Source organism: Doryrhamphus excisus, linkage group LG1, assembly GCF_037039965.1.
Source record: "Doryrhamphus excisus strain RoL-2023G ecotype Guam linkage group LG1, RoL_Dexc_Guam_v1.1, whole genome shotgun sequence".
Classification (NCBI taxonomy): Eukaryota; Metazoa; Chordata; class Actinopteri; order Syngnathiformes; family Syngnathidae; genus Doryrhamphus; species Doryrhamphus excisus.
Window position 1 is genome coordinate 4,095,644 of NC_136357.1, and position 14,485 is coordinate 4,110,128.

Here is a 14,485-nt window from a genome sequence, read left to right on the forward strand (position 1 = left end):
AGTTCTTTAGATGTTGTTGTGGGGTCTTTTGTGCGTCTTTTACTCCCGGGGTACTTTTGGTTGGGTGGCCGCTCCGTTATTATTTCAATATCACTTTTAAAAACCATTTGTTGTTATTGTCCTGGCTGAACTGAAGAGGCAATTCAATGCGGTAGATTTTAATGGGAAAATGTATTGTCTTGTGGGAAACTATAAAGTTTATCAATACGTTGAATGGGGACACATTTTTACAAAACACACTCACTGAAAATTTTATTATTTTCCAAGTACCAAGACATGCCCCGAGGAAATTAGAGTTTTGATTCTTTGATGACAGTTTAATCCAACGTTAGACACTTCCAGATACAGTATTGCAATACAATGCAATGAGAATACTGTGGCAATTATTCTCCTCAGTTGTATATTCATTTATGGGTGGGAAAAAAAGCAGATTACATTTATATATTGCATAGGTCTCTAAAGAAACAGGTTGACTGACAAATGATAAACGTGCAGAATATGAGGAAACAGCGCCCCATGTTGGCCAACATTGATCACTGTCTTCTTTCCTGTTTGGACAACACTATTTACATAAAATATATTGATAAGTTAACAATACTCTATCCAAAAAAATGAGGCCCAAAGTATCAAAAATAGTAATTATTTGCTTTTAATTTGAAACCATGGAGTTTGTCAAGTATTTTCAAAACCTTGAAATGAAAAAAAAAAAAAAAAAACAGAGGCAGCTTCCTTTTCTGTTGTTCTTTATTACACATTAAATAGGAGTGGTGGGAATCATGGCCAAAAAAAAAAATAGATGCAATTTAGATAAGATCACCACTAAACTTGTTGCAAAGTGGCCTTTCATTCTCTTCCCTAACCCTGCATACACAAAAAGGAAAAAACTCCATAAAAGCAACATTCTCTAACACACACACACACACACACATTCATCTCAATGAAATGAAGCACAATCTACAAAATATGCACCTTTTCAGTATGACATATATACAAAGGGTGTTAAAATACGATCACGGTTTAAGTGATTTAGGTGAGGGGGGGGAAATCAACATTTGGCACGCATTGGGGATGAAAACAATGTTTTTTTCAAAAGACAGGCTTGGTAAAAAGACAAACTCAAAATGTGGTGTAGGGCGACCCCTGGTGGTCTGAACGCGTAACTGTGTGACGTCACATTTTAAACCAGCAAAAACACTCATTAGAAAAGTGTTTAGAAGTTTACAGTTTTCTGCTTTTTGAATAAAACAACTCAGGTTGTTTTGTAATTTATGTACATAAAAAGCATCCTGTGTATTTTCCGAGCACATGGCGCCAATCTTTGCACAAATGTACGGACTTTTTAAGCATTCCGGGGATTCTTGCTGATTTAAACACTTGACAAAATGAAACACTAATAAGAGACCCTTTGGAAAAACCAGCACCTAAAGAAGAAAATGTCTTACTGACATGTCATTGTGGGAAAAAAAAAAAATCACAGAATCCTGCATTAAAGTGTAAAGAATGACAGAAAATATGACGCACGGTTCTCTTTTCTGTGGACGTGTGAATCCCTTGCAAACACAACACTGGTCTTACTGGGTGGTATTATTAAGCCATGGTGGATTTCACTCTCAAAAAAAAAAAAAAAGGCAAAAACATTCATTACTGAAGACTTGATCAACTGGACTGTTGTTGACTTGGGTCTACAGTCACATCAACGGAGGAAATTTGCTACGAGACACACAATGCATGCCACGACTAAAAGAAAGTAGGCAAAAAAAAATGGCTCCCCACATGATACAAAGAACTGACAAAAGGTGTTTGGAGAAGAGTTAAGTATTTCATGCATACATATCAGTGACAGAAACATTTGTCCTTGAGGTCATTACACTGGGGGGGGTCACACTCGGGATTTTTTTTTTTTTCTTTGGCATCCCATATACTTTGAAAAGCCACTAACATAACCTTTTGCCAAAGGACCGTCACATAAAAGTCTGTCGGGTATGAACTGTGATGTGGTTAAGAACAACTTCGAGGGAGGGGGGGTATCAACTAAATCAACACCGCCTAGCAAAATCTAAACAACGCTGACAAACCAATGCGTGTGAGCAACTGGCACAAAAGAGAAAATAAAGCTTATTGGTGTCCGAGTAGCAAATAATATGAAGGCAGACAAACTGGGTCAAGTTTAGTATTTGTTACAGTGGGTATTGTACTGAGAAAGAGGCTAATAATTTAGTGTAATGTACAAAATGTATTACTTTCTGTTCAACATAAGTTTCTTTTTTTTTTTTTTTTTTTAAGTCTGTCTGGATAAAAGGACTGATTATTCACATGAGTGTGCACTTTGTCTTGGACTTCTTTTTCTTTTTTTTGCCCTCCTTGCTCATCTTCTCCTTATGCTTGCGGATTTCTCGAACTAACGTGTAAAAGGCATCATCCACTCCCTGCAACAACAACAACAACAACAATGGAGAGAATGTGGGTTACTGATGCGCCATCACAATTCAACTTCTATTGAAAGTAGCTGCACTTACCCGAGAGAGATTTCTTTTTTTCTCTCATTTCAATAAATACTTTAAATCAGCGGTCTCAAACATGCGGCCCGCGGGCCAAATGTGTCCCGCAGGACACTACTTTGAGGCCCCCGCCTTGATATGAAAGTTTAATGTTAGTGCAGCCCGCGCAATTTTGATATGGATGCTGTATGGTATCATGTACCCAGAAAAAATTATTACGTTTGATTAATGTTCATGTTAAAGGTTAAATAACTGTTAATAGTTATCCTCCCTATCGGTGTGGAAGTGGTAAGTTTTTGGCTATTTAAGTTTAAAAGGAAATAACTTGAAGGCTACCGTTTAGGTCGCTAGCTCTCTAGTTTGCGAGTTAGCATGTGTCTCAAGACCCTGCAGTTGCGCAATATGTTGTAAATAAAAAAAGGATTAAGGTGACTATAGTTGTGTTTTGTCATGTCTACAGGGCTCTAATAATGCTTTGTTCATTTTAATCTGAAAAAAATTATTTGTCTACCCACCATCTATGTGGTTTCTATAAGTTTTTATTATTTGCGGTTTTATTATTATTATTTTTTTTATTACTGATTGAATTTCTTTATCTTATTTTGTGCAGAAAAATAAAAATTAAGATATTTGAGAACAGTGGAATGTTTTATCAGAGTTTTTATTGTAGAAAATCGGAACCAAAGCACTGAAAAAGTTTGTATATTTTTCTGTTTTTAATAAAAGCGGTTTTTTTTTGTTAGTTTTTTTTTTTAAAACCCAGCCTTGCCCAGACCCTAGCTTCAGTGGCCCCCAGGTAAATTGAGTTTGAGACCCCTGCTTTAAATGCTTGGCAGCTATGCTGAATTTGTGCAGCTTCCAATGAAACAGAATGAGATATTTCTGCTCATTCATTCAAACGTAAGTGCAGATACTTTACAGTGACAAAACAAACATACATTGCAATAAATGTGGCTTTGAATATGTACCAGAGGAGGGTGGGGGGGGGGGAGAGGAATTACAAAAAAGGAATGTGTGTCAGAAGGGGGGAAAAAAAGTCACACAAAACAAGTTAACCTCCACTCACAAGACGTTTGCCAACTTATCATATCCACATCACACCTCCCACGGCCCGACGATTTCTCCTTATGATCTCCATTCATCACCCACGCAGGCCTACGAGCCCAAACACCTTTCACCGTGTTGATTCCAGCAGACTGACATACTTTCACACTCGTACCTTGGCCACAAACTGGGGATGGAGGCACTGTGCATCTCCTAAATTGAATGGAGGGAATCAGCGTGTAATATATAATTCATGTAATATTAATATATGCTTGTATAAAACATGGCAGCATAATTGTTGCTCTGTTGCCTTTACAAGGAAATGTAACCGCCAATGCAAAAAGTTTAAAAGGGTCTTATTATGCTTTTTACACTTTACGCCCAGTGATGTCACACTGAGCCGGACTTCCTTATATGCGAGGTGAGTGCGACCAATCACAGCGGAGTGCGGTCCATGAGTGGAAATCCATCCATTTTTGGAAAAAATCCAAATACACAATACAGCTGGAATAGGTGCAGACGCTGGAGTGTTTGAGCGCATACAATTTCATTTTTGTGTATAATTTCAGTAACCACATTAAGCACGGCTGTAAAAATCTAATTAGGTACTAATTAATCTGGTAGTACAATCGGCGTACACAAAAACAAGCACATTTTTAATGAAAAAAGTATTAATTTATCAAGGTTTATGATTACGGTTGTCAAAATGAAGTGCATCATACTGAAAAGTGTCGAATATTTGCTTTGGAAAAATGTAACATGCCATTCCTGAACATATTAGCCATGTATACATGGACCCAAATATTCCAATTCCATTCGAGTTATTTGCTCAAACGGCAAGAATCTAACCTTTGTATACACCTCATTCCGAAAGAATATATAATCGGATTCACAGGGGTGGAATATTCCTTTCCCCAATCCGATTGAGGTATCTTGTATCCGCTCAATCGGAAAGTTATCAGACTGCGTTCTTCATCGTTCTTCTTCTTTGGTTGTTTATTGGCGGTTGGCAAGCAGCTTTCGTGTGCATTAGCGCCAACAGAATCTAAACCAGGGGTGGGCAAACTTTTTGACTCGCGGGCCGCATTGATATGACAAAATTTACGGGGGGGGGGGGCAGACTATATATTTTACACGTAACAGTCCACCTGGTATTATTGTATCTGTAAAATTGTCATGCAATCTGCTATTATCATTTATTATTTTATATTTATATTTAAATATTTTAAAAATAAAATATTATAATAATTACAATAAAATTAAAATAATATTATATTATTATGTAAAATATGCAAATGTAACAATAATATTATATATAATTAATATAATAATTAGCATTAATATAATAATTATAATAATCATAATAGTTCTAATAATAATTATAATAATCTAATAATCTAATAATAATAATTATTATTATTATTATTATTATGTGCTTGTGTCCCTTTTTTCAGGAGCACTTTGACCATGACCATGTCAAAAAACGAAATTGATAAAACCATCAAAAGGTTGGCTCAGGCCATGATGCCAGGTTGTATGTTGAGTTTAAATGAAATACTTTGGAAAGATTGGGCGGGCCGTATTCAAACACTTGGCGGGCCGGATGTGGCCCCCGGGCCGTAGTTTGCCCACCCCTGATCTAAACCCTTCTATACGCCATTCACAAGTGCCGAGCTTAATTATAAAATATTAGCAAGATTGAAATTGATCTTTTCCTGTTCCCGGGTGCGTTCTTTCAGCGAAGATATGACGTAAAACGCAGCTCGAGATGTTCTTCGATTTTATAAAAATGGAGGCGAGCAATCGGTACTGGACTGCTGCGGAAAGTTTGTTTTTGATTCAAACTAAATTTCAAGACTGGATGAAGGAAAAACTGGGAATACGGAGTTATTCCAACAAGTGAAAGAAAAACTCGAGGAAGTCGGTATCACGTGATGTTGGTGTTTACGCTTTACTGCGCATGCCCCATTGACTATTCTGGTTGATTATAGCGGCGCATGTAGACACACGATTGGATTATTCCTTTCCATGTATACCATTGTTTTCGGAAAGAGAAAAACTCATGTAAACGTGGCTACTGTTGCATCACTACGGCGGTTACCATCTCTGTAAACGCTGATGTTTTTACACAGCTTTAGTCAGACATTGAATTGTGGCCATTGAGTGTGCAGAATGCTTGGAAAAACTAGCATATCCCAGATTGAACCAATAGTATATGAGCGTGAAAGAAGAGCAGTTAAATGAGCAAATAAAATCAACTACACCAAGTCGGAGTGACACCAACTTTAGATTATAAATGAATCACAAAAGACACAAGAAGCAGACAGCAATCATCCGTTGACTCCTTTGTAGGAGTCTCACCGCAGCCCCAGCAGAAACCAGCAGGTTAGCTTGGAGAATTCGACACCCTCTTTGTTCCCAGCTTTAGTCCCCAGAATCCAGTTTGAGCATACGTTAACACAGAGTCAATGTGTGGGAGGTGGGGTTGGGGGCCAAGGGTGCGTACACTTACCCCTTTCACATCACAACACACTTTTTAAGCTTGACACAGCGCGGCGTCTTTTCCTCCTTGCTGAGTTTATTGAGGCGGTACTGCCTGATCTCCCGTACCAGGGTGTAAAAGGCATCTTCCACTCTCTGCAGCGTGAGACACAACTTCCCTCAATGGAGAGGAATACAAGGGAGCGCCGTACATTGTTGGGCTCCGAGTCAAACAGCTTGCAGACACAGAGGTGCAAAGTAGTAGTGGGTTCGGGTGGGTTTACCGGCACACAACTGGTCTGCTGAGTCAACAGCCAACTTAAGTTCCACCTTATTTGTCTTTTACCGTCACTAACTTACCTCCTGGGGGTTTGCAAACTCCCATTTTCTGGGTTGTCTTGAAATAGATACTTTTTGTGCATCTATGAAAAATTATCACACCTTTCCCAAATAATGCATTAAACTAACCTTTCTAATTTGTTATAGTACAGAATATTGTGGAAAACAGAGGCATTAAACAGCGGCACCGATACACTTGTGTAAAAGCAGGTTATTCTAATGAAAGAATGAAATCATTGTAATGATTATTTCCCCCAAACTGGAAAAAGCAGCAATTTACCACACGAAGGAACCTACACAGCCACAGAAGGCCCCGATCACAACACCCCACCACATCATTTCATAAAAACCAACAAGACCACACAAAAAAAAAAAAAAAAAACAATCATCATAACCACAATCAATAATCCCAGTCCTCATCCAGGAAGAATTACTGGTGGCCTTCGGTTACAAGTACAATTATAATTATGCAGATGGTCCAAAAGAAGTCATCGCACATATTTATGGCAGAGTAGCATGCAATAATGAGAGTATCCCCTGAGAAATTAACTTTCAATTAACCACAGGACTGATTTACTCATGTCACATTAACAAGCAGTGTTGATGTTTTTAAAAAAAAAAGCCACACAAACACGGAACACCACATGACAAAAGAGTTTAAAGGAAAACTGTACTCTTTATTTTTTTTATAATTTTGACCATCATCCAATAATTCTTACCTGAAACATGAACACACACCTTTCTTTTCTGTGTATCTTAAAGCTTAGCTGCAACTTTTAGCTGTTTTAATATCTTTAGAACACAGAGAAATGAGAAAGACGTCTTCATGTCTCACATAAGGATATTGGATGATGGGCATTTTTTTTTTTGAGTCCAGTTTTCCTTAAAAGACGCACTGAGAAGGTGAAGAGAAGTGTCAGGAGTAGACCGCGTGTCTGATTCTGGTTCGACTCATACCTGTCTGGTTTTGGCTGAGGTCTCAATGAAGGGAATGCCGTAGCTGCGTGCTAATTCCTGAGCCTGTTTGGTGTCCACTGTCCGGGACGGGAGGTCACACTTGTTACCCACCAGCACCATTGGGACGTCCTCAGAGTCCTTCACCCGCTTTATCTGTTCTCTGGACATTGACACAGACATAGAATTTTGGGATTTTTACACAGGTTCAAATCCAATGTAGAGTGGCCATCAGAGTGATGCTCATTCAAATAAAAGGGAACTTCATGACTATTAAAAAAAAGGTTGGATGTTAAACTAGGGTCCACCTCCTGACTCACCTGTAGTGGTGAATGTCCTCAAAGGACTTGGTGTTGTTGATGGCAAAAACACAGAGAAAGCCCTCCCCTGTTCTCATATACTGATCTCTCATGGCGCTGTACTCCTCCTGACCTGCAGTGTCCAGGATGTCCAGCAGACATGTTTCCCCATCAATCACCACTTGCTTTCTGTAGGAATCCTGAAAGAGATGGTAGCCAGAATAGTATCAAGAGTGCGTCCTTTATAGCAGTCCTTTGTGTGTTTGTGTTGAACACATTTCCTGCGTGTGAATCCATCCGTCTTCCTAATTCTGCCAGCTCTCTTTCACTCGGCCTATAAAAGGGTCTATGAACTGCATCAAGCAATATGTCACCACTGAAAACAAGTGAAATAACCAAGACAAAGATTCTGCACCATTCTGGTCATTGCTGTCTGCTATAAAGCTAAAAATGTATTTATATAAATTATTATTTATAGACAACCTTTTATTGTTTTGGTGCTATTTATGATATTCCTGTTGGAAATGAATTAGCAAAGAGCCTTGAGAACATGTTTCAATAGTCAGAGGCATCACTTAACACTGACTGTAAGCCACACGTGCACACGCATGCATGCACACACGCCGTCCAACAATAATTATTTGATGAGTGCGTGTGAGTAAGCAGCCATCTTATTACATGTGCAGATGTAATCTACACAGCCTTAATAATTAACTTGCACCTGATCTCTCTAAATATGCCAAGGTTCTAAGAAAGCCGGGAAGCAGACAAGGAACTTTTAAAAACCAGTTTGGTGTCTTTAATACTTCAACTTGAAGAACACGTTGGACCCACTTTTACAAAATGGAATCTCCTTGTTCTGACCCCCATACCAAAATACACATCAATGTGCAGAGAGGCACGCAATAAACAATTTAAATATGTCCATGCTGTCGCATAATCGTTGATTGACGTACGCATACCTCAATGGTGGGGTCATATTCATCCACAAAATGGTTCTGGATGAGCTGAATCGTGAGTGCACTCTTGCCAACGCCACCAGCTCCCACTACAACCAGTTTATATTCTGTCATGATTCACCTGCGGCACCAAAGAAAGACATTGTTAGACATTGATGAATAAAATTCAGTTTAGTTCTTCCATGCATTATTAGGCAATTTCAATAAAATACTGTATGTGACCATTCAGACTGTTGTAGCATCTGATTCATATTGGATTTATATCACACATTTTTTAACTGTACTTTTATTAAGTGTTATGTGCAAGTATGGCAAGCTAATGGAGAAAACGTCATAATTTTATGAAAAATACCAGTGGTGAGAAGCCAAAAATGTACTTACAAGTCTACATCATCATTACTAGCTTGTTGTAAATGCTGTGAGCTGTTTGAATTATTGTTACCTATGTATATTCCTGTCAAAGTGTGTTTTTAATGCAATAAATTAATGTTTTGTTTTGTTCTGTAACATTAATCATCAATAGTTTTGGAAACCGTATTAGAGAAAGATCACAATTTATTTCTAAAAAGAAGGCGTTTTGTTTGTTTTTTACAACTGGTGAACAAATAGAAAGTTTGTAAACAGTGACACAAATATAAGGTTTTACTTGAATTAATTACTGTATATTCCACTCACTAAAGTACTAAAATAGTACTTCTATATCCGAGCTACAAACAATAACTACTAGTAAGCTGTGTGCTGCGTTTATGCAATTATTCTCACAGGATACTTCGATAATAACAATATTTGTTAAGACATATTAATTACGTGAAAGGAACTAAATATTAAAAAAACACAACTACAATAATAAACAACGTCGACAAAGAATAAGATCTCTCCAGACAGCACAACAGAGCCAAGATACATACTTAATTAGAATTGAGCGTCTTACTTCTGTGCAAGAACCACTTAGTAACATCCAAGGAATTCAGTATTTTCATTCAAACTTTGTCAAAGCGTCAAAGTTAATTATAAAATCAAAATTTGAGTGTGAACGCTCAAAGAAAATCATGAAATCTATAGCTCCAGCCCGAAGGGTTGCCAGGTTGGTGGCGTGAAAACCCCCAAGAACCCTGAGAACAACCAGGCTAGGGTGTGCTAACAGCTAAGCTAGCGTTGAAGCTAACCGCGACCTAAAAAGTGAAGCTAAGCTCCTTTGTCGAGTCATTTACCAAAACAATTATTTGACGCAACGTTGTTTACCGCTCATACAGGGGCATCTGTGATATTCTTGGAATTAAACGGGTAAAAAGTGTAAAGTTTGAAGCCGCCATTGACAAGCTAGCCAAAAAGGGCTGCAGTGTTGGGCCGACATTCGGTTCCCAACTGGGCGTAGTTTTGCATTTACAATGAAAATACACACAAGTTTAAAAACTGTAACACTTACGAGCTAGTGCACACATTTAACTACAAGTTATGGAATCGGATAATAAAACGTACAATACGCCAAATACGTGAATCGTGCACATTTGTGTTACCTTTAAACGAATGGGAGTTCCGCGTCTCAAATGAGTCAAGCTGATCGTCCTCTGGTTTCACTCGATGTCTGCATTTCCCAGTCCACAACCAAAGGTCCGCATTAAAACTGTCTGCTTCTGACCACAACACGCAAAACAAGTGAACAAATTAATCGATTGAACTTTCCATTTGTTCCAGCGTCCGGTCTAGCTGCTCAGGTCCTGGCCTCCTTTTGGCGAATATGGGCGGATACCGGGGCGCACTTTACCCACAAAGCATAGCTGGAGAGTCCACTTTGGGCCATGTCGCTTATCACAAATCTACTGCAATAACAGCGAATCAAACACTTTCATTCAACTGTATAGCCATATTAAGTTTAATTTATATATATTTTATATAAAACATATACACATGAGATCTTTTATTAACCACAATTAGCTTGTTTACACTTTTTTTTTTAGAATGGCGCATTCTATTTGTGTATTTAATAACCATGCAAAGCCGATAGTAGGTATGTAGGTCACGTGGTGTTGGTTTCAGGACAATATGTCGTGCTTGCTGCCTTGCCGCAGAGTCAACAAAAGCTAGGGGGCGACTCCACTATATATAGGCTCTAAATATAACTGGAATGTCCCGGTTGGACGTCATTCCAAAGCAGGGAAGTGATTTGGCAATCCCAGTCGGTTTTCATTTGGATTTGAGAGAATCCCTCCTGCGCGCTGAATACGCATACGCATGCGCATGTACATCAAACCACGACGCATTTATGCCTTTTACTTATTAAGTATACTTATTAATACTTATTATTTATTTATTGTGTGAAGAATGATGGTATTTCACTTACAACTACTGCAAGATCATCAATTTATAGTTTTGCAATGGTAAATAAAAAAATTATTATTAACTCATCCGGCTATTGCACACGCACACACGCATATACACATATATATATATATAGCCGAAACTAATAATAACTAATAATTTGGGGTATAACAATACATGCACAGTAATGCCTCATTTATTGTGTTTCCAGACCCCACCGTTATATGTTCCGCAAAGTTAGACCCCCATGGTTATGAATGAGAGCATAGAAAACCTGTTTACAACCTTCTAAATACGGTTTAAAACATTATTAGAGCCCTCTAGATGTGAAATAACACCCCTATAGTCACATTTATATTTGCACTACCCAATATAGCAGACATAAGAAGACAAAATTAGGACATATTTTCAAAGATATTTATATTTTTTAGACACACCTGTGTACATAACCATATAAATAATAATGACGGTAAAAACAGACATAAATTAACATAAAATTGTCCCCTTAAGAAAACATGTACGGCACAAAAATGCATTCATTATACACTTCTTGTTGTATATAAAATAATGAGGTAACATTGTTTTAATTAAATACAATTAAATATTGCTGAGTCATTGCTAGTCCTGATCTTGAAATAATAATTCAATGTTTACCCAGTGACAGAACAGTAGGTATCTTCTGCAGAATGGTTTCCAGTTGTTTCAAAAATACAGTTAACACTTCTCCCATAAAACCCAGTTATTTCCATTTAGACACAGTGATCAGGACTCTGTTGTGCTTCAAACATGCCACTAGAGGGCAGTAAGGCTTTATTTCTATAGGGTTACCAAACGTTTCCATTTCTAATATACAATTTTAGGATCATCTTAATGTAACTGATGATGTCATCATCAGAACTGACACATTCTGTGGTAAAATTGGAAGATTTGAGTTTGTGTTATTCGGATTTTTGTCATGTCATGTTTTGGTCTGGACATGCTTTACCGGTCCATCAACTTTACTCTCAGCTTCTTTTTTCTGCTTGAAAATTGATGGATGAATGACTTTTCCTTATACAAAGACAAGTACCAGAGTTGTTTTTACTGTACAATTCTTGTACAAAGCCTTCTTCAGGTCTTCACTTCTGTTTTTCTAAGGACTGGTTAGTATAAATGTCCCTATCTTGGTGTGGTGAGCTAGCGTGGAGGTCAGCATGGATGTGATGTGATACACTTATTCATTTTCACAAAGTGTGTTCTTGCAGTTTTTATAATAGCAATTTGCACTTCCACTTTACACTGCATTTCAGCCCTGCCACCAAAGGACCAGATTACATCATGTTAGTGATTCTCTAGTTCAGGTGACATTGTTGACAAAAACAAAGGCTGAAGATGACTATGTTATACTGATTGAGTGAGAATACCAAACTGGAAGCTTTAAATTACAATAATAAATAATAATAAACCATTAATTGCGGTGGGAAACGGCTATTAGCAACTCCGTTCCCTGTATGCAAGCGCTTTTGCTCCATGACTTACACAAAACAAACACAGTTAGGACACTGATAAATTGTGACTAATTGTGAAGTACCGTTGGAAAGCAGTTTGTCGGCTAGTCCAGCTGCATACTGGGAAATAAATTCACAAAACAGTCCAGTGTGAAATAACGCAGACAGATTAAAATCTATTTCTTTAGCTGGTCGGGAATCAAGAACTCCAACCACTTGTGCCTGATGGTAGCGTTGTTGGGAATTGTAAACAAATGTGGCTATGCTAGCAAGTAAACAGAGGAGCAGAGCTTGGGCAGAGAGCTTGCAGACATGCCCATATAAGGAAATCCGCCTCTTTGTGACATCACAAAGGCAGATTTTTGCGACGCCTTTTGAAACCGAGCGTTTTGAGTCATCCCAAACTTTTTTCGGGGCTCACTTCCAAATGCGCAAACCTCATTATCTGAAACTTTGGCATCGTTGAACTCAAAAATACAACACTCTAACTATATTTATAGGTCAGAAAAGTGGAAAAAGCATAATATGTCCCCTTTTAAAAGGAGAGTTGTGCTTGAAGTCATTGTTTTTCCTCTGTTAACCACGGTCACCTGCAAGGAAACAGATGCACTCACAATTGCCTAGCACACAAACAGCATCACAGGCAAGGTTATTCCTGCTGGTAAGATTGCAACAACAGCAACCATTTATAAGATCATCAAGAACCTCCAAGAGAGGTTCAATGGTTGTGAAGAAGGCTCCAGTGTGTCCGAAAGGTTCAGGACAGTCTCTGAAAGTTGATTCAGCACCACTAAGTCAGCGCTTGTTCCGGAATGGTAGCAGGCAGGTGAGAGTCCATGAGATTGTTTGAGCATGCCGTGATGTCAAGCAGGCCAGCAAAAAAGTCACTTCTCTCCAGGATAAAAAACATTAGGGACAAGGATTGGCCTCCTGACGACTTGGGTAAAATCATATTTTTCTGATTTTTCCAATTGCTTAGGAGGGGTCACTCCCAATTTAGCCTAATGAATAAAGAACGACAAAGAACTTCTCCTAACCATTCAAGAACAGTCTGGTAACAACCTAATACTTTTCCAAGTCAACTAACTGGCTTGTGAAACAAAACAAGAACAATTTGGGTCCATGGCCAGAAAACTCCTCAAGGACTAGGACTACGTTAAAAAGCCATAGCATTTCAGTATGTGGAATCAAACTATGGAATGGATTGAGTAAGACCCTCAAACAATGCACAACGATGAGCCAATTCAAGAAACAATACAAGCAGTTGATGTTTGCTAAATACAAGGATGAAGAGTCTTGAACCAGTCATGATGTGCTATATATATCACTATATTGACACTTACTATGGTACCCATTATGTCATTGGATGGTCATATCACCTCCTACTTCGGTACGCGGTGCATTATTAAAAAAAAAAAAAACGTAAACTGTATTATGGAAAGCAGGAAGTGAACAAATGTAACAGTTACTGAATTAATTGAAATAAGATAGTCGATAACATGGAAAACGGTGCTAATATTCTAAGACATGCGTAATTCATTCATTTTTCATGATGCTTATCCTGCTCAGCATTTGGATTTGCTGTAATGTATAGATCAGGGGTGTCCAAAGTGCAACACGGGGGCCATTTTAAGCCCTCTGTTCATTCTTTTATTGGTCTGCCGGCCATTGTAGAAATAAAATTAAGCAAAAGAAGTCCCAGTTTTGCATCCTTTTATTTTTGTTTTACAAAAAAAACAACCTTAAACTATATTAGGAAAGCAGGAAGTGAACAAATGTAACAGTTACTGATTGTAAAAGTACCAGATGGAGGGGTAGGATTTAATAAGCTTTGCTTCTTCCTACTCCTTTTGGACATGTGGAACTGTGAAATGATTATGTGATGCATTCAATTGTAATCTGATGCATGTTCAAATGAAATAAAACCATGACCAAAACCAAAAAAAGTAAACTATATTAGGAAAGCAGGAAGTGAACAAATGTAACAGTTACTGATTGTAAAAGGGGTATAGGATTTAATAAGCTCTGCTTCTTCCTACTACATGTCCTACTTGGACATGTGGAACTCATTCATTCATTCATTTTCTACCGCTTTTCCTCACAGG

At 38.0% G+C, this 14,485-nt stretch overlaps 1 protein-coding gene across 2 annotated transcripts; it reads right to left on the minus strand.

Moving 5' to 3' along the window:
• Positions 1-726: 726 nt before the first annotated feature.
• Positions 727-10,355, minus strand: kras (v-Ki-ras2 Kirsten rat sarcoma viral oncogene homolog). 2 transcript variants are annotated; one of them, XM_058074910.2, is made up of 6 exons: positions 10,092-10,355; positions 8,578-8,695; positions 7,637-7,815; positions 7,320-7,479; positions 6,055-6,179; positions 727-2,426 (listed from the first exon to the last, which is right to left on the minus strand). In XM_058074910.2, exons 2-5 carry the CDS (start codon positions 8,686-8,688, stop codon positions 6,060-6,062), a joined length of 570 nt encoding a protein of 189 aa, XP_057930893.1. In that variant the 5' UTR covers positions 8,689-8,695; positions 10,092-10,355; the 3' UTR covers positions 727-2,426; positions 6,055-6,059. The 2 variants fall into 2 exon arrangements, with proteins under 2 accessions (XP_057930893.1, XP_057930894.1); XM_058074911.2 differs by lacking the exon at positions 6,055-6,179 and having other exon boundaries at positions 10,092-10,344.
• Positions 10,356-14,485: the final 4,130 nt, after the last annotated feature.

Excerpts from the sequence above, each read along its gene's own strand:
- kras (XM_058074910.2), bottom strand. The coding sequence starts at position 8,688 with ATGACAGAATATAAACTGGTTGTAGTGGGAGCTGGTGGCGTTGGCAAG. Across the intron at positions 7,816-8,577 it reads AATATGACCCCACCATTGAG|GATTCCTACAGAAAGCAAGT; the intron begins GTATGCGTACGT and ends CATCTCTTTCAG. Across the intron at positions 6,180-7,319 it reads CCTCAGCCAAAACCAGACAG|AGAGTGGAAGATGCCTTTTA; the intron begins GTATGAGTCGAA and ends CTCACGCTGCAG.